The 24,666-nt window shown below is 42.0% G+C and overlaps 1 protein-coding gene across 2 annotated transcripts in view; it reads right to left on the bottom strand.

Moving 5' to 3' along the window:
• Positions 1–24,666, bottom strand: part of MYRIP (myosin VIIA and Rab interacting protein) — a 1,334,264-nt gene that overhangs the window by 375,064 nt on the left and 934,534 nt on the right. For both annotated transcript variants that reach the window (XM_069211480.1, XM_069211479.1), the window contains exons 7-8: positions 22,960–23,040; positions 18,334–18,483 (exon numbers count right to left, since the gene is read on the bottom strand). In XM_069211480.1, the coding sequence (XP_069067581.1) occupies positions 18,334–18,483; positions 22,960–23,040 (231 nt within the window). The remainder of the gene's footprint in view (positions 1–18,333; positions 18,484–22,959; positions 23,041–24,666) is intronic.

The raw sequence follows: 24,666 nt of genomic DNA, 5'->3' as shown, positions 1-24,666 counted from the left end.
ACTTATTTTTCTGCTTCAGGCAATTTACTGAGCACGAAAAACACTTATAGGAAAGGCAGAGGTATACGAAAATGAAAACGTGTCACAAATGTACAAAGCTGAAAGCTGCAGGAGTAAGCTGAAAGGCAGGGAGTGGCTGTAAATGGCTTAAAGAGGCCCAAGATGGATTTAGGATTACTCTGCCTCCACATTTGAATGCAGCAGCTGCATGTTTCAAAGGAGAGCTTTGGGCACTGGCATGTTTTTATTTACAAATTAAGCACTGGGGAAGTTCCACATCTGTGGAATGATCTACATATTTATTGTACATTAAGTAACATAATTTAATGCAGGTATCCCACAATCATCTTTTTTAAAACCTTGGTGGGCCAAGAAAGCTCATTGTCTTGTGGTTAATTTGATTCAAGTGCATTTCTGGATTATCTTCTCTTCATCAGGCACATTTTTCTTTGGTCCTACAACTAAACATATGCAACATTCACTTACATGCAATTATTTTCAAAAAACATCACAGCTTTTCAAAACTCTGTATTGATTATCCAATTTGCAAGTTCATAAATGGTCTATGTCTCATCATTTCCTTTATATTATGATATCTGTTAGAAATGGGGTCTTTGGTTGACAGTCAGTTTACCCCCTGTTCAAGCAAGGACCCTCACTTTAGTCAGGGTAAAAGAGAATCACCCTCAGCTAACCCCTGCTTTTCCCCTTGGTAGCTTGGCAGAGCAGTAGGCTTAACTTCAGAGTGCTAAATGTAAAGTATTTGTACCAACACACAGTACCTAAATGAAAACACTACAAAATGACACAACACCAGTTTAGAAAAATAGGAAATATTTCTCTAAACAAAACAAGACCAAAACGACAAAAATCCGACATACACAAGTCAAGTTTTAAAGAAACTCAAAAATAGCGCTTAGAAACACAAAATGCTTCGATGAGGTGTTAACACAGCGTCATGACGGAGTCGTTCCCAACAAGCCGACACCAGCGGCGCCGGACACGGAGTCGCGTAGACCCCCAAGTACAGTACCTTTGGTGAAGAGTGAAAAACAAGTCAAGGCGCGAAGTCGGGGATCACGGCGTCTGTGCGAAACGTGGAATCCATGCACTTTGAGCGGCGTCGGTCACGACATGGTGCGGCGACTTCCACGGAGTCGCGGATTTCAGCGGGGCTGCAGCGGCGTCGGGCCCGCGAAGGTCATCGCGTTCTAGCGAAGATCACGGAGTCGGTTGCAGGAGGCGTCACCCGATTCAGCAGCGACTGCGGTCCAAGGTCGTTCGAAGTCGATTTCCTTGGATTTCCACCAGCTTTCCTTTCAAGGGCCCAGGGACTCGATAGGGCACCACTTGTCAGAGCAGAAGTCCCTCCAGAGACTCCAGGTGCTGGCAGAGAGAAGTCTTTGCTGTCCCCGAGACTTCAAACAGGAGGCAAGCTCTAAATCAAGCCCTTGGAGATTTGTTCACAAGATGGAAGGCACACAAAGTCCAGTCTTCGCCCTCTTACTCTGGCAGAAGCAGCAACTGCAGGATAGCTCCACAAAGCACACTCACAGGCAGGGCAGCACTTCTCCTCAGCTCTTCAGCTCTTCTCCAGGCAAAGGTTCCTCTTGATGTCCATAAGTGATCTAAAGTCTGTGGTTTTGGGTGCCCTTCTTATACCCAATTTCCCATTTGAAGTAGGCCTACTTCACAGTAAAGTCTCTTTTGAATGTGAAATCCTGCCTTGCCCAGGCCAGGCCCCAGACACTCAGTAGAGGTTCGGAGACTGAATTGTGTGAGGACAGGCACAGCCCTTTCAGGTGAAAGTGACCACTCCTCCCCTCCCTCCTAGCACAGATGGCTCATCAGGAAATGCAGACTACACCCCAGCTCCTTTTGTGTCACTGTCTAGTGTGGGGTGCAACCAGCCCAACTGTCAAACTGACCCAGACAGGGAATCCACAAACAGGCAGAGTCACAGAAAATGTATAAGCAAGAAAATGCTCACTTTCTAAAAGTGCCATTTTCAAACACACAATCTTAAAATCAACTTTACTAAAAGATGTTTTTTTAAATTGTGAGCTCAGAGACCCCAAACTCCAGAGGTCCATCCGCTCCCAAAGAGAATCTACACTTTAATCAGATTTAAAGGTAGCCCCCATGTTAACCTATGTGAGGGACAGGCCTTGCAACAGTGAAAAACGAATTTAGCAATATTTCACTGTCAGGACATATAAAACACATTACTATGGGGGTCATTTTGACCTCGGCAGTCTTTTTTAAAGACCGCTGAGGGACCGCCGTGCGTAAGACCGCCAGTGGTGGCGGTTTGCCGCTCGGCCTATAATGACCGTTTTACGGACGGAGAGCCGTCAACAGCCATACTGGCGGGAAAGTGGAGGTTGCTCCACCTCCACCACCACGCCAACAGAACACCGCCCAGCGAATCACGTCCTGGCGGTGTTCTGCTGTCGGTGTGGTGTCGGCGGAGCTGCCCCCATGGCTCCCGTCCCCTCCCGGAGGATCGTCGGACCAGGTAAGTCGATCGTCCGAGAGGGGAGGGGGTGGGGGGGGTGTTATGTGTTGTGTGGGTGCATGGGGGTATGCGTGTGTGTATGTAGAGGTGGTGTGTGAGTGCGTGTATGCCTGCGGGTATGTCTGTATGGATGTGTGTGTGTATGTTTGACTGTGGCTGTGCGTGTAGATGTAGGCATGTATGTCGGCATGTGTGCGTGTAAGTATGTAGGTGGTGCCTGCATGCGTGTCGTGTGGGTGAAGTGATGTTGGGGGTCGGGGTAGGGAGGGGGGCCCTGCCGCCTTTGGGGGGTGGCAGGGGTGGTGGTGGGGTAGGGGAGGGAGTCAGGGTGGGGGTGAGGGGTGGGGGAGACCCCTATCAGTGCCAGGAAAGGAATTCCCTGGCACTGATAGTGCTTACCGCCATGGATTTCATGGCGGTTCAAACCTCTAGAAATCCACGGCGGTAAGCCGGGTCCAAATATAGTGACGGCCGCCGGGCTGGAGACCCAGGTCTCCAGCCCGGCGGTCGTCTCTGCCCTAGCGGGCGGAATGGTGAACAGGCAGGTGGCCATGGCGGTAACCGCCATGGTCATAATTCCACAGAGTAAGACCGCCAGCCTGTTGGCGGTCTTACCGCCGGTTCTCTGCCTTCCGCCAGGGTCATAATGACCCCCTATATGTCCTACCTTAACCATACACTGCACCCTGCCCTTGGGGCTACCTAGGGCCTACCTTAGGGGTGCCTTACATGTAAGAAAAGGGAAGGTTTAGGCCTGGCAAGTGGGTACCCTTGCCAAGTAGAATTTACAGGTAAAACTGCACACACAGTGGCAGGTCTGAGACATGATTACAGAGCTACTCATGTGGGTGGCACAACCAGTGCTACATGCCCACTAGTAGCACTTGATTTACAGGCCCTGGCACCTCGAGTGCACTTTACTAGGGACTTACTAGTAAACCAGATATGCCAATCATGGATAAGCCAATTACATACACATTTATAGAGAGAGCATATGCACTTTAGCACTGGTTAGCAGTGGTAAAGTGCTCAGAGTTCAAAGGCCAACAGCAACAGGTCAGTACAAATAGGAGGCAGGAGGCAAACAGATTGAGGATGACCCCGCATAAGCAAAAAAGTCCAACAATATCTCATTGTTTAGTGCATTATTTGTATTTGCAAGTCTCTCTCCTACTCCTAATGTCCCAAATGTACCAAAAGATACTCCAGTTCCTCTATTGATACCCTGGCCCGGCTGCTCTCCTGTTCCTCTATTTATGACCCATGAATGCATTGTCCTCAGTGCCGTACAGAGAGACATTGCTTGTCTCTCTTATTTTATCTGGTGGCATTTTCTTCACTCCAGTAAGCTGTCCTGCTGTGTTGCCCCGACTTGCCCGTAGATCAGGTTTGCCACTTGGATAGGCAACAAAATCTCTCCCAGTTTTTCTTTCACCTCAGCTTGTCTGTTTTAATCTCAAGTCACTCAAGTTTGTTGCCCTCCACTTCTCTATTTGTCTTCACATGTGGCTGTCTGTCATTTTCTTGTTTGTTCCTTACTTCAACATTATGATTGTCATTCATCTTTCTCTTTGGCCTCCACCCTCTCAAAATGTTTCTTTCTGGTCACTTTTCTGCCCCTCCTCTGTCACTCCAGATCATGTTAAAATTTCTACTACCACCTTTTTTGTCTGCTCTTATCTCTCTGACATACACTATAGCTTGCCTTTCTTTTCACCACCTTTTTCCACTGTCATTGTCTTCTTCTTGCTGCCCTAAACACTGTCTTGTTGTTTCCTTTATCTCTCTCTCATCCCCATTTCTTTCTCCCCATTCATTGTCTTATTGTTTCCCTTATTGTTTTTGGATTCTCCAATTGCTTGAACATCCAATCAATCATTCATCCTGTACTCAGCTATTTACCAAACGTACCTTCAATCAATCTACGCACTGGTCTATCTGTCCACCCTCACAATAGTTGGCTCTCACTAATCCTTCCACTGAATCACCATTCCATATTCATTAATCCAAAATATAGTTTCCAGACAACACTTCTGCCATCCACATTAAAATGCTTTTCTTATCACCCCACTCACACGCCTAACAATCCATCAACTCACAACCCCACACATATCCATTTTCTCACTCAACCATACAATAATTTACCAACCTGTTTACTCACTTATTCATTTCACCCAACCTCTTCCCGCTCCATCAAGTGAATTACGCATAAATTCATTCAGACAGGTAGTTATCCAAGCAACTACAGTAAGCTGACCAATAAATAAACATCTTCACACACAATTCTACAAATGTGACAACTTGAACTTTTGTTAACACAGCACTTAAGCAAACTGCTTGGGAACTCCATCTGCCAGAGTCCCTACCTTACAGGCCCACGACTTCCATAGTTCAACCTGCAACCGTGAAAATGACCTTAATGTTCCAGCAGTGTGGAAGATACTGAGGTTTGAGGGCAAGGGCACTTGCAACAACCACTGGGGACTCAATCTACTTGCGTGCCTAGTTTTAGACAACCATGCCTTCCACTGCCATAGTTCAGCCTTCAGCTCTACAAATGAAGACAGCACCTCCCGTTGCATGAGACACACTGGAACTGCAACTGTACACAGGGGATGCAGATATGTAGTTGTTTAGAGACCGGCAGAGGCAGCAGTAGACCTTTCCCATTTACAGTCCATTTTGATTTGGAATTTGCCTAGCAATCCAGCAACAGTGACCACAGTGGGCTTTGCCGCAAGACCTAGCCTTGGACTCTGCATGCTGTGTTTTGAAACCCACGCCCCTTTTCCATGGCCTCCTTCCTTCTGGTTTTAAATGATTTGTCTACCATAGAAACCTATTGTTCTTTTGTGGTGATTTATTCTCTTTTCTGTGAAGTTGATATTGCTCATATTTTAGGTGGTTGAATAAGGACAAATTATCAGCACTTAATACTGAACTGAAAATGAGAATTAAAACAACATCGCCAAAAGTACAATGTTCCGATAGGCAAAGTAAACTATCCTTCAAACAAAAGCATAAAGTGACGATAAACAGGACCATGATTCAGCAGAAGTGTTGAAACCTGGACAAAAGTGTTTTTTACTCCAGACTCCACTGTCTGTCAAACCAAGGACTCACAGGTGGTCCTACATATTCCCTGTAAAAATAACTAAATCCTCCTGCTGAACCTGGAGGCAAACTGTACAAATGTACAAGAAAGTGGTGCCCTTTTACTAGAGGGGAGATCTGCATCTAAAATAACGAATTCTTTTTTAATCATATGAAATATTCTCCACTGTGTCAATTGCACACAAATGCATCCCAGATTAGTCAAAATGTACCACCTTACCCATGCCTGCTCCAATGAACTGTGTAAAGTATCTCCATGGACAATTGAGAGAGATTTGTAACAACTGCTGAGAGGCTTGTAGGGTGTGTTCTCTAGAATGCATGTGAGGGAAAATCTATTATTGTTCAAAATATAACACAATAGTAATAGTACCACATATACAGCTAGTAAGGCAAACCAAATATCATAAGTTTATTAATGAAGATGTATTTAGTATAAGGTGTAGCTTGCGGATTTTGGATGCAAATAAAACATTAACAAGGTTTACATCCGGCCAGAAAAAAAGAGTTACATGTAACAATATGATGGGGTGGGTTAAATGGGGGAACACAAACTCCCATTCAAAGGGTTTAAGCAAAAAATGATCATAGTAGATGAAAAGATCATAGGGACGCTGGCTCATCAGATGGAAGGCAAAAATGTCCCTCACTGAGGAGGCACTCACAATCACAAAAAGGACCCACTACCAATCCTATCAAGAGATTCCAGGTTCAAAACCTAGAGCTCCATTATTAACAAAGTGTTGGGTTTGGCCCTTTCTGCAGTGTCATCCCCAAACTAAATGTTCGCCTTCACTCTCCTGGTTTCTAAACCTGTTTTTGTTGGCTTTTATGTTTCTGTGCACTTTACCCGTGCTAACCAGTGATAAAGTGCATATGCTATCTCCTTTGAGCATTGTAATATTTACTTGTCACCAATTGGCATATTTGATTTACTTTGCACCATGCACGGCCTTCACCCGTACACCCCCTAACCACCCAAACCCACACTGTTCACAGCCTTTGGCCGTACGCGGTGGGAGTTGGCCGCGCCTTCTCTGGGTGTGAGATTGCCTGGGTGTGAGAGTGCGTACACCAGTATCTTAGTGGGTGCGTTAGTGTGTGCGAGGGTCTTTGAGTGGGTGCATTAGGGTGTCTTTGGTCTGGAGTGGGTGCATAAGTACCTGAGTCGGTATGTGAGTGGGTGCCTAAGTGTCTGAGTGGGTGTGTGAGTGTGAAAAATTGATTGAAAGAGAGAAAGAAAGTGAGAGGGAAAGAGAGCTTTTTTAGGCTTTAATATCTCATGTATTTAGAATAAGATATTTGTGTATAATTTAAAAAAAAAAAGTATTTATTATTTTTAAAAAGCTGTAAAATATTTATATTAAAAAAAAAAAAAAAAGCTGGACTAAAACCCCCAAAGAACAGGGTGAATGTCTGCGACCTTCACAATGAGCTATGGTGATGATTTTTTTTTTGCCCATTATTGGCTAACTGCCACTGCGGGTAAGCCTTAAGGCTTTCCTTGTACTGCCATTGCTTCAGCAAGCATGGATCTGCTTTGACAGCAGCTCTGTACTTGCTGGAGCATTTCATCTATGTCTCCTGCACGCGTGCAGGGCACAGAGATGTACGTTTTGGATTTTGCTGTCAAAACCCAAAGAGTTTGATGTGGTTTGGCTACAGAGCTGCAGCCAAGCCAGGGCAAATAGCTATGTCCCAGGGGTGAGCACCCTGGGACACAGTAGGAGCCAGCCCTGTGGGTGGTGGTTCCCAGGGCCATCTGTGGCTCCAAGGGGGACCACCCCCCCCCTCCAATGTAGGCATAACCCCGGAGGGTGGTGGTCCCAGGTGCTTGGAGGTCCCATAGGGAACCCCTTTCTTTTTTTAAAGATTTACCCCAGAAGGTTGTGGTTCCTGGAGGGAAATGTGGCCCCCCATTCCAAATACAGTGTTGCCCCAGGGGGTAGTAGTCCCCAGGGCAGTGGGTGGGGGCACGCAAACCCCACAAATAAATTGCATTGTGCCCCGGGGGTACTGGTCCCCAGGGGGTGGTGGGCCACAGGCACCACGCATATAATTACCTAAATGCCATGAGGAGGTGGTGGTCCCAGGACAGTGAGGGTGGGCCAGGCCCCCCGTGCATATTAGAACACAGACCTGGGGAGGTTGCGGTCCCCAGGGCAGTGGGGGGGGGCACACAGCCCCCGTATACAAATAATAAGCCTCAGGAATGTGGTGGTCCCCAGGGCAGCGGGCGGGCCAAGAGGGCCCCCCACCTGCATTTGTAATCAAATGTCCCCAGGACTTGGCCCACCTGGGGGCTGTACATTAAAGAAGCACGGTGTCTCTGTTTGTAAAATCCCCCCAAAAATGCTTTTTAGCCATGGAGGGTGGGGTTTCTTTGGGACCCCACCAACAAAACTAAGGGGTAAGGAGGTTTGTACCCTGGCACCTTTTATTTTTTTTGGGACTTGGCAAGTAAAAAAAAAAAATTGTATTTAGAAACTAGGTCCTAAATACAACTACCTAGTTACTTACCTATATATTTGGCGCCGCTTGACGAATCTTGACAAAACTTTCTAAAAACTTTGACAGTCACATCACCTGCTGCATGGAAAGTTTTGCCTTGATCCGTCCAGGGAAGGCTGTGGAAAAGGGGGAGTCCCAAAACACGTTTTTTTCCCATTCATTTTCCCATTGGGATTTTGAATAGCGATAGTGCTGAAACTACTAGATGGAATTTCACCAAATTTGGCATAAAGCTAGATCCAGGTCCAGAAAGAGTACTTTCTGTTTTGGTGTAATTCTGTTCAGTAGTATTTGAGAAATTAAGGGGGGAAACAAATTTGCATATATAGGGATGCAAAGCATTCACAACACTTCCCGATCACGTGCTGAGATCTGATTGGTTGATAACACTTCAACAACAGAAGCAGTTGAAGTTTTGTCAGCCATCTTGGCACTCGGCTGAAGCTGAGTCCCTGGAAAAAAAGTAAAAAATAAAGAAAAGGGGTCAGGATACGAACACAGGATACACATCTGATGGCTGAATTTCAAACTGTGAAACCAGATAACCTGGATGTGTGCTGTACAGTTACCTCTTATTTTGATTTATTAGTCTGTAATTAATAGTCTGTAATGTTACTGTATCTATAAAAAGAATCTAGGCCACATTTAGAGTTTACATGACTACTGACGTGCCTCATGGTTCACAAATGAAATTGTTGTTTGGGGGAAAGCCATTAATGTTTCTGAATTCATGTTCAATAAATATCACTTTTGAAGCATTATAATCTGATGTAATAAGGTGAAACACTTCCACATTGTAAAGAAACGTTTTTTTAAAAAAAATGTAAAGTGACTATAACGTATTTCACATTGTTTGTTGGATGATATATATGCCAAATGTTTTCATGGCTTGGCTTGCACAGACTCTTGGAGCCAAGCCAGACCTTTGGCTTGGCTTCTCCTATTATTTGCCGGTTCACCCACCAGTGTGTGTGACTTCAACTTAGTACATGGGGCCAACTGGAAACAAGAAGCCCTGCTTACATGCACCAGTCTGGCAACTCTACCATCAAGGCTTCTCGTAGCAGAGTCAAAGAAGAGTGCCCACAGGGAAAATACATTTAGAATTAGTGACTACAGGACAGAGACTCCAAGCCATTGTGTTGCGTGTGAACATAAGAATGAGTTTCCAGGGGAAACTACCACTTCAAAGAGGGACAGAAAGTGTGTGTAACTTCAGGAGAGTGTTTGAGGTGCGACGCCCCCAGCAAATGAATTATTGGCTTAGTAGTTGGGTCTGGGGGCCCTGAGTCAGGTCTGCTAGGTTTGTATCAGTTTTTCTCATGTGGTGACTGGTTTAAAAAAAAGTAGTAAATCTGCACCCATAAACACACTTATTGAATGTGTGCAAATTTATGATAAGGCCACCAATAGAAAATTCAAATCATAATACTAATCACTAACATGAGAATGAATTGATGGGCTCAAAAACTGTTGTTGCTTGAATGTTAAAAGCATGCTCCGAACTTTATGTAACCCGTGATGCACGATTTCAAAACTTGTTAGGCTGGCACATGTTTCTATTAAATTGTTTCTTCTATAACCTCTTCTTGACTTATAAGATGCTACAACTTTCTTTAAAACAATAGAACCAGTACTAACTACACCCTTACCCACCTACTAAAGTGCTTTGATATGCGCCAACAAGTATTTAGAAAATACCAACTGCTTGTATTTGAAACATTATATGAATGATGGGCATAGAGTGGGTGTTATACTCATGTATGTAAAATTGTCCTTGCAGAAGTAAAGGAATGCCTGTGAAAGGAAGTACGAGTATCCAACCCCTGCTGTTGATCAAGAGAAGCATTGTTCAATTCTGCAACATCTCAAGAAATGTTTGACTTTGTTACCAGTTATATCAATCAAACTAATTACCAAAGGTGTCCTGGGGAAACAGCAGAGGGTTTTTGTTCGAGAAGCAAAGAGAGATCGAGGGAGCGGAGATTGCAAGAAGAAAGACAGCGAGAGACGACCACTGTGTCCTTTGCCTTGGGCTACTTCTTTGCCACTGCTGCTGTCGGAGCTGAGAGCCACAGGTGATTAGAGAACATTAGCTATACAAAGACAGATACAATATTTAAGAGTAATAGCACTAAGCTGACTGTATTAGCTAAGGAGAGAATGGTTGAGTGTAGAAAAGTTTGTGAGAGCTACCTGGCTTCAAAGCTATTAGATACAACAGAGTTATTCATTCCGCTGCAGATATTGTATTCAGAATAGAGTGATAGCTGAAAGCACACAAGATAGATAAAGGTGAGACCTGTACTTAATGTAAAAAACTGAATATTCTTTTCTGACTTTCCCAGGCTACAAGACAGTATTATTTTAATATACCACATTCTTTAAAACAGAGACGAGCAGAGTAGGGACAGATTCAGGACACTCTTCATGTGTGTTTCTGTAAGTGAATGATTGATTAATAAAACTACATTAATTAGTTTAAACAAAGACGTTAAAACTACTAAAACTCTCTTTATTGACACTAAGAAAACTGATTTAATAAATAAGCTTATACTTTGAAAGTACTGATTGCAGCTTACTACATTTCTTCAGCCACTCTCAGATAAAGATCCATACTGATGGTCCAGCTAAAGAGTAAGTGGTAGTAGGGATTTAATCAAACTGAGATGGTGTATTTAGTAATGGAGAAGTGCACCCAGTATTTATAACTTTTTGGAATTTACAAACATTGACAGTCGTAAGCTTGGAAAGCTGCACCAGTCTCAGGTTTCCAGGGATACTACTGTATCTGATGGGACTCTAGACAGAGGCCCACCTAATGGAAATCCGTACAGACCCTGTTCCTCATTGAAAGAATCCATCCCAAACCTTGGTCATCTCGACCCTCCACCCTGCAGCCCACATATTTTTAGTTGGAAAATTTGAGATCCCTCTACTACCCGCTCCCCTGAATCTCACTGACTAATCTACGCCCCTGCAGATAGGGTGATGATTAGGCTTATAAAACAGAATCTAAAAAACAAAAGGGATGACCGGGCTGAGTTACAATGGTCAGAGGTATTAGGACCTGTTACTAGAAAGGATATAGAGGCCTTACTGGAACTGCACATTGAGAACACATGGTTCATCCATGTTGCTGGATATTGTATCATTTTAGAGGATACTCAGGGCCTGAGAATGAGCAGAGTGTGTGCCAATGTGTGTACTGCAATTCAAGGCTCCTTTCACCCTTTACATTGAAAGAGACTGTCACTGCACTGAGCATGCAAAAAAGTGATTGAGCTGGATTCCAGTTGACTAGTTTAAGTCAGAATCAATCATCTGGGCCTCATATTTACCCACCTTGGTTAATGGAGTTAAGCAGGATCCTGTGGTACCATCTGCTTGACTTTGTGCTAAATTTATATCTATTTATAATAGGGGGTGCAGGGATGATTGTGATAACTACAGGCAAATTAACAGAGTATACAGTAACACTTACCGGCTGTTTGTTGTTAAATTGCATTGAGGAATGGCTGATATATGCCACCTGTGAGAAAAGAGAGCTGATTGTGGAGGCCCCTGAACTTTTAGCCCTAATTTTTCATCTTTTGCTGGTGTTTTCCTGACTCCGATGGTGCCCTGGATACTGCTAACCAGTCCCATGGCCTGTGCTCTGTGTAAAATGTGTATGCCAATTAGGCTAATTATTATTGGCTATGTCAACCTACCTAAAGGTCCCTAGTATATGGTAGGGCATGTAGGTTTAGGGAGCCCAGCATAGGTGTGCATCCATATGTGCACTACTGAAGTGCCCAGGGTAATTTTAAAGGCAGGCCTGCCTTGCTGGCTTCTTTTAAATTAAAGTTATATGTTAATTTGACTTTGGAATTAAAAGTACTTCCAAAGTCTTAAACTACCTTATTTGTAGATATAGGTCACCCCTAAAGTGTGCCCTAAGTGCTCCTAGGCTGGATGCCATGTACATATAAGTAGGGACCTTATAAAAATAGTTTTATCAGCTATGGTGAGGTAAAATAGCCAAATTAGTTTTTCCCCTCAATGTAGTGAATGGCCTCCATAGGCTAAAATGGGGAGACTTTGTTTTTATTAACAAAGTCCCCATAAGAGACAGATACCTTGGGTTTGGTATCAAATTAATTGTTACAATACATTCTATAACTTGTCATTGTTGGAATTATAGCTAGTTCAGGTAAAGAGTTTTAAAACTCTACCTTAAAGTTGCCAACTTCAGTTCTGTTGTGCCCTTCTCTGATTGGCCAGCCTTTGGCAGCCTGGCTTGACTGCCTGAATGAGGTATGAAGTGCCTGGGTTGAACACAAAGGATGTGCCTGTGGAGGAGATCTGCCTCAACAGATGATGGAATAGGACGGGGGAGAGCAGCCAAACTGGTCTTCAAAGGCAGGTAAGAACATTTGGAGCAGCTCAGGACATCCCACATTTCCTGCAACCCCAGACAATTAGGTGTCCTCTTGATTAGATCAGGAGAGGGCCCAGCCAGATCTAACCTCATAAAATCAGTTTCAGCCATATTGGGTTTTTGAAGAATGTTGCTCCCTTGGTTTGATTTTTGCCGCACTCCCAGGAAGTGGTAATCCAAGGGGAAAGTGGCTTGCCTGTGATTGGACAGTGGGGACCACCTGCTTTTCACCCCAGGAGCAAGGATAAATATGGCAGAGCTGCACCCACACCTCAGATCCCTGCTGGAAGATGAAACTGGAGAAGAAGGACTGCCTGCTGGACCCCTTGCCTGCACCTGGACATTGCACTCACAAGGACTATGCCAGCTGCACACTTTGGGCCTCAACAAGAAAAAGACTTTGCCTTGCTTCTGCAAATCCAGGAGTGGACTCAATGTGACCTACAGGTACAAAGGAGCTTCCCAGAGTCCCCTGAATCAAGTCCTGCAAGAAGAGCCCAGCTGACCACTGTCCAGTGGCCATTGAGGATTCTGACCAGGTGCGTTATGGGAATTGTAGTCCCAACTCCCAAGGAGCAACTCAGAGCTTCAGGAACCCTGGATCAAGTTGTGGACAATTCAAGAACTCACAAAGGACCTCTGGAAGAAGATCCAGAAGTTTGAAGATGTTTGGAGCAACTCCCTAAGATGAAGAGGTGCATTGTGGGAGTTTAGTCCCAGACTCCAAGAGGCAAACCGGAGCCTCTGAACCCTTGGTTGGTGAAGTGGACCACTTTCCTGAATCAAGAAACCCTTCTGAAAGTAAGTGTAACAGTGTTACCTCGTGGGTAGCCTGAACTCTGGACTTTGTCTCTTTCCAGTGTAACCTTTTCTTAACCCTTTGAGTGCTATTTGCTTCTATGCACTAGAAAACATTACTTCTTTAAAAATTTCAAATCTCCGGTTCCCTTTATCTGATTTTAATCTTTTGGTGTCATTTTAAAGATATAAATATAATGTATTTTCATAAGCTGGTGTTGGATTTTATTGTGTTTTGTGTTTTACTTATTTACTGTTATGTGATCAAATGCTTTACACACTTGTCTCCTAAGTTAAGCCTTGTCGCTTGTTGCCAAGCTACCGAGGGTTGAGGGGGGTTTAATGTGTTGAGAACTGACTGGACCTAGTGGGGGTTAGTGGTCTATTGCTAAGTGTAGGTACTTACCTGCTCTTACCAATAATCCACTTTCCAACACCGACATACTTTCTCATTGTCAAGCAGGATTTTGGAAGGGGCTAACTTCCTTTGACTAGGTGTTTGCGTTCCATTCAAGAGTTATAAAAGTATGTAGAAAAAACAATGTTTGTACGTAGTCTTTGAGTATCCAAATTCTTCTTTTGATAGTATTCCCAATGAATGTCTGTAGGTGGTCTTACACTCACCTAGGATGTCAACTGATTTACTTAAAATAATATTCTGAATCTGACTGCATAAATACATCTTTGCCAGAGTTGGATGTAGCTTGGAGGGAGAAATGACCAAGTTGTTCACAGACAAGGGGTTCTCCAGGAGTGTGTGCTAGCCACAACATTGCTTTACTTATCAACAGGTTCATGGAGTGGGTCTGCAATTGTCTAAATTATGTCCTTTCATTAGGAGGGTGTAAAACTGCAACATTATTATATGCATATGATAACCTACTTGTCTCCCAGGCACTACAGTAATGCAGAACCTATTAAACAGCTTTAAAAAGTATTGTAATAGGCATGGACTAATGAAAAGTACACCAAGCTCATAACCTTTCACCCACTTAACTCAATCTAAAGCTCTTTAACTTTAAGTAATAACCATCTTGAATGTGTTACAATTTGAGTTTATATGGGTATCAGTTTTAATCAAAATGGAAGTTGGGATTTCTAGATTCATAGGACTAATATCATCCCCTCACAGATTGTGGATGGGGTTACCTGTTTTGCAAGGAGTCTGGTAGGGAGAGCTATTTCACCTGCCTTGTCTGTCTCTAAGGCTCGGGTGAATATGGCATCAGTTTACTGCAAGGAGACCTAGGGTCAAGCTAATGTTCACGTTTTATCTACAACTGAAAATAGATTTATTAACAGGCCTCATGGGGGTACCTCAAAATACATCTTGTATTTCAACTCATCTTAAATTGGGGCTAGTAGCTATTGATACTGTTATTAGTCTTACTTGGAGCTGTTAGGATCTTGATGTTTTCAGGGCTAGCCTTAGCGAAGTAATGTTGAGCAGGCCAAGTTTCACTATTTAATGGATAAAATGTGTTTGTAATCAGTTACAGTTAATAGAGCTGGTTTAGAGTAACTTATAAGTGATAAGGCTGAGATAATAATATCTACATATAACATTTTATGTGAACAAACATCTCTGGTGCATCCTAATACAGGACAGCTTTCTGATCAATGCCTTTAATGCAAGACCAAGCTGCTCTTCCAATAGTTTCGAGATTTTTCAGAATGTCAGTTTACAAAGAGGCTGGTTTTGAAATTTATTTTGCGTATTTTACCTTTTGCCTATCTAAGTCTAGGATCACACAGTCTAATACATCATGCCACTGTCCTGTATGAGCCTTAAGGAGAGAAACTGAGAGCCACTTTTTAGGGGTGAGCGCAAATTGTTCCGTCCCCTGTAGTAATCTCTCTTTGGGCTTCCAACCACGCCCATGTCACGTCAGTCACTTTCATTGGCTCGTGGGCTTGCCTTTTAAAATCTTCTTGCTTTCATTTGTGAAAGACATGCATATGTCATGCCTTTTCCGGTGTTTAGCCCACCTTCACAGCACTGGTAAAGTACTTAAAACATACGAGGCTCGATGTTTTCAGCATGGTTTCCGGACTACTTTATCTGTTTATTTTCCACGCATCGCGATCACAGTGGGGTTTACATAGCATGATCACGCTCGGTTTTCCGTTTTCAATTTCAGCACGACTGCGCTGCGTTTTACATAGTGCAATCGCACTGTGTTTTTTTTTCTTTTAATTTGTGTGGCAAGAAAAGTCCAATTAGGCGTTTACAATGCTAATAGCTCTAACTCGAGCAAATGCGAGACCCATTGCATTGAAAATGCTTGTTATTATTGTGCCCACTGTATAGGAGGCACCACAAAAAAACTTGTTTCTCTGGGTAAGGAATATTGGTATCAGAGGATGTACAACAGATACTGGTGCACAGCTATTTTTATATATCTAATTTATTGCGCTTTGCATGGCAACTGCGCTAAAGGACTATTTCTGGTGTGAAGATCAGGAACCAAGTTGGTGATGTTTTTTGCCAAAATGGCTAAGCGCCAGAATTGTGCTAAAGAGTATCGTGCAGAGAGTTAGGAATTGGATGTAATTATTTGATATGTGTTTTAAGAAATGAATTTTAAAATTGATGTATATTTGTAGGTGTAAGGTATGTTTTTATACAAGTGTATACATTTTATGGATGTTGCATTTGTTTATGTTTTAAGGGTGATCAATTATGTGGAATAAACATTACGGATGATGATCTGCATATTTAATTATTAGAACTTTTATCAATATACTACAGGTAGTATCCAGAAATTAACTCAACAAACAGCAACAGACCTTCTGAACTGAAAACAATATTTCATAGATATGGTCTAGAACTGGACACAAAATTCCAGAAGCTGGCTTCAAAAGCGGACCAATTAAACCAAGGTGGCCTCTTGAAGTATTTTGTGCAAATACAGAGTGGCAACAAGAGATGTCCTCACTACTTCGGCACAAGTGTCCTAACGCTACAGGACCTGCTACAGCACTCCAGATGTGACTAATCCTGACACAGCAAAACAGACGAGGATAAATGTATTTGCAGTACTTAAGATGAGGCACTGAAATTGCATGTGATATTACAGATGGGGCTTTAAGGAGTTGGTCTCTACAACCGTTTACAATGCTTCCAAATAAGCATTGAGAACTGGACATGAGAGGACGGAGATGTTCTCCAAAAACCAGACAACATTCAAGATGAAACTTCCAGTAGTTAGCACAACATGCCACGTGTGGTGTGCGCACTTGGGCACAATACACTAGATGTGGATCTCTGAACTTGCCGCTATATACCAGAGGATACCTTCAGAGCTGAATGCTAAACTCCAGAGGAGGCCTGCAGAACAAGAACCTTCCAGGTGAAAGCTCAAGAAGAAGACACGCCCCTTTGGATGTTCCTTCCAGAACTGAAAGCAGTACCGCAGATACAGACTTATAAGTGATGTGTATATCTCTCACTCTGCAATCCAACGTTTCTCAGTGACTTCATGCAGTATTGTACTATTGTTTAATACTTTGAGGTCGCCTAGAATGAGAACTCCAAGATGCTTAAGTACAAGGGAAGCTGCTGTTTTGTCTGAAACTGTTCTGTGCATGTCTGGAGTGCACGCCCTACTGCTGCTTGTTTACTTTTCTGCTTGTGTGAGAACATCATATACTACTGCTTCCTATTCTATACTATATACGCTGTACCTATTGTGTGAGTGTGTGAATGGAGAACTATTAACTGCTGTATGTATATTGTAGTTGTTATAGGGATTGAAGGGATGCTACCTGTTCACGGAATGATGGGAGATGAGGGTATGTGTGACTTACAAGAGTGATAAGGAACGAGGAAGAAGTCTGCCGTGCATTCCTGTCATCAGGGACAAAATGATGGATAAACGAATTGGCCGATGGGGACATATTGGAATGATTTTGCTGAATTCGCTGACTCTTTCAATGGGTTTAAAATACATGGAAGTACAGTGTATGCAGAGTGAACTCGAACTAATTTGAATTCAAACCGCACAACAATGCATGATTATTCAAAGAATGGGGGTATGGGACCCGGGTCAAAATTGTAGTGCTGTCATTTTGAAATGCTCAGGTGTTAAATGGTATGCTAATTGTCGTCAAATATGTGCCTTATATTTGAATCATTATCACTCCTTGTCTTCACCATATCACAATAAAGGGCTTCAAATATTCAAAAGAATATATCTGAGCTGGCCTTGATGGGACTGGTTACTGGGGTCCCCAGGTTTACATACATTGAGGGAGTATTGATATATGGGGAGAGAAGAGAACTGTGTTGCCCGAAGTGTGTGTCTGTTTTTTGAGTGTATCGTGGTAATGAAAATTAACAAGATTTTATTTGAATGTAAACGTAAAATTATATTTCTTTCTCACTGCCAACATTTTAGAATGTTCCAGTGAGTTCCCGAAAGATTATATCGTCGTAGTCGTCCAAGCAGAGTGTAAATCATTTAAGCAAGAGACAAACCTAAAAATGACAGGCAAAGGTACAATGCGTTCAGCTAGGCTTCCTGCACAAACACCGTTTTCGGGATTAACAACAGCTGTTTGCTCGAATACAATTGCAGCCTTCATGTTTTCAGTCTTGGACTATGAGGACAACGTCGTGTTCTTAGCTTAGTTCCAAATAATTGGCATTTTGGGGCGCCGTTTAACAAACCATGCTTTGTTGCCCATCTATATCAATAATTTGAACAATAATTACATTATCATATCATTTAGTCCTGCTGGCATTGGCAGAACTCAATATCCGGTTTGACATGTTAGGCACACATCTCGTATTACGAAGAGGCAATAAAATACAGAAGACCAACGAAGTAGTTCAGAAATACAGGCTCACACTGATAGATGTATAATTATGTTAATTCTTAAACTGCCCCTCGAAAACAAAATAAAATTTAAGGTGTCAAGCTCACACCTTGAACAAAATCAGTGACAGCATCTCAGTGCGACTTACCCATAGTATATCTGCTCCCGCGTTACCTTCTTGGAAGTGAAACAGACTCTTTTCCGACATTGTAGGGGATGTCAGTACACTGCCTCTAACCCTCGACCATTCATATTCAGCCTCCGCCTGCTCACATTTGCTCTTTTTTCTCCGTATTATCTGAAGAAGTCAAAAAACAGCTCTTAAAACATGCAACCTGATTTGCAGAGTAAAACCAACTAACATTGCCATAATTATACTTGCCTGACTTCATATAACTGTGGTATTTATTTAAACTTGACAGACTCTCCCACCATCAAAAAACTCAATTTTATCCCTTTACCAGCCAGCATAGGTTCAAAGTCTGCTGCATGTCTTGCAAAGTAGTTAACGTAAACACTCTACCTATTTGGCTAGATGAAGCAAGAACTCAGGTGTGCAGACATGCTGGAAAAAAATCAGATTGGAGAAGACGAGACACCTGGCCTTCTTTTGCTGTGTTCTTAAGATCTAAACATCACTTCCCACTCAAGTCCAGCAAGCCTTCTCCATCCTCACATCCAGAACAGAAATGGAGGCCATCTTTTAAAACAGCTCTTCATCCACGTATAACACTCCAGAAGACGATCTCTCTATACTGTATTCCTCTTGCTTACCCCTCATACTTGTAGAGCACACTGCTGCGGTGGAACTAGTTTCGTTCTATAAATCCCCACACATACACACACATAAAGTATGGAGCAGCGGCCCAGAAAGGTCCAGTAAGCAACGATCCAGTATAGATGGAGGATGAAGCAAACTGATTCCTCCCAGAAAAACTGCAGCAGAAACATCAAATTCTGGAAATTGCTTCCCTTTTACTGTACCGTTACCCCTAAAGGCACATATCGTAGAACATATTGAAGACAAGGCATAAGGAAATAACCAATGAAAGAGAAAGATTAAGAACAGCCTTTCAAACAGATATAGGAGAGCAGGAGTTAAAATTCTGGTTAGCCCATGGAGAGATCTCAGGGCAGTCAAAAGGAAAGCACATGGTTCCAGCTCTGCAAATGTTAAAGGAAGAGAACAAAATGATTAACTGGGGCAGATACACAGAGTCGAATCCGACTGGGTAAAATGTTTGAAAAATTGTACTGATGACAGCCAGGCGAACAACATAATCACTGTTAAATCGCTATGTAAAGGAAATAATGACAGCGAGGAAATTAAAATATTGGCGTTTGCAGGTACAAGCCGGAATATATCCCTGGATAGAAGAATTGCCTTGCCGACAGTATCACACACCTTTACAGGAGAGAGTTGGTGTCTGAAATTATGAAAACTGTGAGCCGATTGTAGCTAGTATTTAAGGCGCACTGGAAGATGTAAACAGTATTGTAATAAGTGAAAAGATGGTTGGAGGCACAGGAGAAAAGAAATTAAATAAGGCAAGCTTTAGAATTGTGGATAAAAGATGGGACAACAAGATTAATCTGTGGATTTGGGTTGTCCTTTGAAAGGAAGTGCTTTGTGGGCCAGTGGCTGTCAGAAGGGGGCTACTATGTCACTAACATGACGGATATCCCGTCCCCTGTATTACAAGTTCCATAGGCTATAATGGAATTTTACTAAGGTGGACAGGACATCTGTTGTTTGTGATGGAGTGACACCTCTGCAAAACTATAAATGAGGATCTAAATTCAAAGTAGTCAAGAGTGACATTTGGGAAATATTAATATCTAAAATGAGTGAAGAATGTGCTTATGGGCAAGGGTGGAATCCACAAATTAGTGGGAGACAAGACAGGTAAAAAGAGGATGGTTAAAAACACAATCCCGGAATTCCACTTGGGTAGTGTGGAAAACCAGGTACACTGGTGCAAATCCAGGGCTGGATATCTTATCCATGCATAACTTACTGGGTGACAAACCGTAAGCTACAGATGTTGTCATTCATCCATTCAATTTGATAGGAACGATCTTTATTATAGAACAGATCCTTGCACAGATTAACCACAATGGTGTACCTGTTTTTGTATACACTGTTTTTAAGTTTGTATGACATTTGTCATTGCAAGTTAACTCCATATTACAAGGTAAATAACGAAACTGAATGCTTGAACAGGATGCTAAATGGGAAAGCCAGATGTCTGTGGCTAACATGATTGATGTCAACATCCGAAGATGTTAAAAGCTAATAGAAATACATGAAATGATGCAAAGCGGCATAGATCTGTGATGAGTTATATCACTGATGTCTGGAATTGAAGAGACAACATAGGATATAAAGGTAACTAGTCACAGAGTGAGAAACGTCCAGAAGGAAAATACAAATTGTTAGATGGAGGTGAAGGAAAGAGAGAAGAAGAAAGTATTGATTTTCATGAATAGGTCAATTTAAGTTGAGACACCAATAGCAGGAAGGGCCTAGAAGGAGAGAACTGTATTTTGAATGAACAATCAAAGATGTAATGTTGCCATTGTTGCCTCATTTAAAAAGATGGTTATTTTGGGAGCAGGTCAGCGTGAAGTCACACAGAATCACGATCCATTGGTGGCTTGCCAGAGGAATGAATGTTGTTGGTAATGAAGAAAGTGAGCAAGAGAGACTGGGTAGGAGAAGGGAGGATGGTCGTGCTCGGTTGATGCATGGAAATACTTGGTAGTACATATAATAAATAAATCCTGCATTTCGGAAGGACTAAGTTAATATGAAGCACTTATTGTGCTATGTTTTGTTCCCTTAGTGGGGGGAGAAATCTTTATGTCTTAGGTTGGGTTATAGGTTTGGCTTATGTTATTGACTCCTAGTGTTCCTCTGTATTTTTACTTTTATGAAATGTGTTGCGCTTTTGTTGTAAAAATAAGATAAATGCTATAGTCGTTTGTTTTGATTAGTGGTCAGAATTGCTGAACCTGGATTGCATTTTCAGCTTGTCAGGTGGCAGAACTGTTTACCTGCCTTTCTTATGATTAACAAATGCCTCAATAAACATTACAAATTAACTTCTTTACTTCACCATCATCCCCACAGAGCAGCCAGAGCTATGTCCAAATAGCGTTAAACATCTGATTGTTTCTCACAGTTGTCCGTTTTGGCAGTGATGTAGTACAAAATGCAAAAATGAACATAATCAATTGCATTGGAAGCGAGACTGCTGTTGTATTGAATCGTACTTTTTCTGTGAAAATAATGCATAAAGTCCAGGACATGTTAATGCTGCAAGGAGTTGCACAGTTTGGTCAGTTCATTATAGTCTGGCGATGAAAGGGTGGCAGTGCTATTGATTACTGACCAAGGGGAAGCCAAAACTAGAGGCCTCATAATATTTTAGCGCTGTGCAAAGGGTGTAGGCTTCGTGGCTCGTTTCTTCATCAAGCCAATTTCTTCATCAAGCCAAGTATCAATCTGTTATGATATTCTTTTCTGAAGCTCATACAATACTACATATCAGACTGGTCTGTCGGCGCACAGGGCAACTCCTGTCAAAAAAGATGATAGCAGAAGGCACTTTGCATAAGCTAGAGAAGCAGCTGGGCAGGGAGAGTAGATTGCTCCAAGGGCACAGGGCACCAGTGCACTCCTCCTACAAAGCCACTCTATGGACCCGAAGCCTCAACTAGCTCTGCTGCTACAGCCAAACCTTCAGGAGTCTGCGGATGAAAGTGACATCACAGGAGGAATACTCCATGGCATCTGAACTAGAGAAGAGTCTGTGCTACACCTAGTACAGCAAGCTCACTCAAGGTGGTGGGTGGGAGAACGTTCATGGATCATTCATAGACGTTTTACTGTTAATAATGCTTCATGTATTTTTAGTCATTCATTCACAAAGCTCATTTCAGATAATGAGAATTACTTGCGTTTTGAGTTTTAATTGAGCAAATAATTAATCAGCTTCTTGTACTTCATTGATTATGTCTGAATTGTTTTAGTATCTGTTATTTAAATTTTGACGGTGGTCATACGGTAACCAGGAATCATATTCCTGAATAAAAGCATAATATTGTGGCAAGTCCATGTGATTCTTGAGACCTAGCTCTATTACACTAGTTAAATGTTTAACTTTATTTGTGCTCAGCTCATTTACAACAGGCTTCCCCGACGAGTAGCTCATGAGCTGGTATCTCTCCAGCTACCTGCAGGCAGTCCTCTTGTGTGCAGCCTAGTCTACTATACTAGATGCTTTTGCTTGGTTGAATTAATATATGTATGCCCAAATTGAAAAGTGTGTGTTCAAACGAAAATGTGTGTATTTTCAGAACTCATAAGCTGGTTTTCGAAGACAAATGCTTGAATTCCCAAAAAGTATTTAAAGCTGATCTTTACGTGGTAAATGATGAGGCTTTGGGGAAACCTATCACTAACATTATTACATTGGTGCTAGAAGCATTGAAGTTGCCTGTTCGCTATTGACCACGCAGAAGCGTTCCACATTAACAGAGAATTTTTTCTGTACTGCTGTCATCTATGCCTAATGCACCGAGGTGATGACAGACATTTAGCAGACATTTAACAGTCCATATTGTGGCTACTAATGTCATCTTTTCTAATTTGGTCACTATTACAACACTAATAATAACAATAGTTGCTCAGGGTGTGTTTCTTGGATATAAGACCCCTTTGCTACAGAAAAACGTGGAGAACCCTGCTTTAGAACATATCATACTGTACCTTTTGGACGATTGTCGTGGCGAGCTCTTCTATCAACTCTTCTTTGTGTTCACGTAAGTAACATGCTTCATTCTGCTTGTCCTGCAAGAAATTAACATTTTAGACTTATTTACAATGAAAATAAATTTCGAGGGTTGTTTTGATTTTCACTATGCATCCATTTAACTTGCCTACAAATTTAAGTAATTACTACGTTAAAAAATAACCACTTTTCAGAGCCATTCCACATAATTACCACTCATTACTCGGTCTACAGGCCTCCATGGATTCTATCCCATAAAGTGAGCACTATAAGTGCTAATTAAATACATGTGTCTGCCACAGATAGGGGCTGACTGCTATTATAAATAGTGGAAGAGCTGGAGCAGCAGAATTTTACCACCCTAGGCAGCCGTAAATGGTTATTTGTAGCTGGAACATTAAAGGCATGTGCTGCTTTTAGATGGAAATGTGGCAGCTTTTGCGGACATCTCTAAAGTAATTACAGAATATAACACAATTATATAATACAAACAACACAACAACAAAACAGTAACACAATAAAGTAAACACACACCAACATAACAAGTGAATGCAATAATGCGGCACAAAAAACAGAGAATTAAAAAATGACAAAACAACACATCACCACCAAACCAAAATGCAACACAACAAATATGAATAAATATTCTTTCCATACATTACACCTACAGAAACCTGCTTTCATATTGTGGTGGTAAAAAGGTGTTTGCATCAAGCACTGCCTTACCACCATGACAGAACTATAATCGAACATGTAATAGTGCCTGTGATCATTTCCCCAATGTAATTATACTACCCAAGATAAAATTCGATACCATACAATGCATACATTCATGGATGCAACATTACTGCACCATTACAAGTTGGAACCTTGGGAGTGGGAAATAACTACTGGAATTGGAGTTTGCATCTTGTCTTCAAGATTCCAAGCCCCTTTCCCTGGACACATTTTTTAAAGGGTTTTCCTGTGCATGATGTGAAAAACAAATGGGGCGTGCGGTGTTGCAGCATTACTTGCATTACCAGCGGAATCAGAATTACTCTTATCCTTATAATGAGTACTACTTCACAGTTATAGTATATTATATCATACTTTGAGGTAATAGCATGGAGGTAAAACATTGGTGTTTGGGAAACATTATTAATTATTCATGCACATATAAAACACATTAAAGTGGCTTATTTAACAAAGATTATCCACAGTGATACAACCTGGAAGTATTATGTTACGTTAAATGGTGGGGCAATCATAGAAACAGCCTCAAATATTATACAGAGTTGGAACACATCTATTTCTGATATCATAAGAACTGCAGTCATCACAGTAGTTTAGTTGGAGCTTCACACATTTTTGATTAAATGCATGCAGTGGTACAATTCTTACAAATTCACAATTTTGTGAATGAAATATTTTTTACAGTGCTGTGTCATAGTGTTGAAAAGCTGAGTTCCCTGTAACTGCCTTTGCAACCTCTCTCCTCAGAGGTGGCAAAATCAGTTCAAAGAACACACTGGCAGCCAAGCACTCCCTATTTTCTGCCCAATTTTCATTTTACTAATAGTGAGCAGATGAGTAAAAACATGATTTAAAGATTATGTTATGTTATGTGTGTCCTTGTCAGTAAAGGTTTGTGTGAGAGAGCACGTGTATATGTGAGCAAGTGTGTCTGTGTGTGCATGGGTGAT

Source organism: Pleurodeles waltl, chromosome 10 (genome assembly GCF_031143425.1).
Source record: "Pleurodeles waltl isolate 20211129_DDA chromosome 10, aPleWal1.hap1.20221129, whole genome shotgun sequence".
NCBI classification, from domain to species: Eukaryota; Metazoa; Chordata; class Amphibia; order Caudata; family Salamandridae; genus Pleurodeles; species Pleurodeles waltl.
The sequence above is the reverse complement of the archived record's forward strand: the minus strand, read 5'-3'. Positions and strand labels throughout refer to the sequence as shown.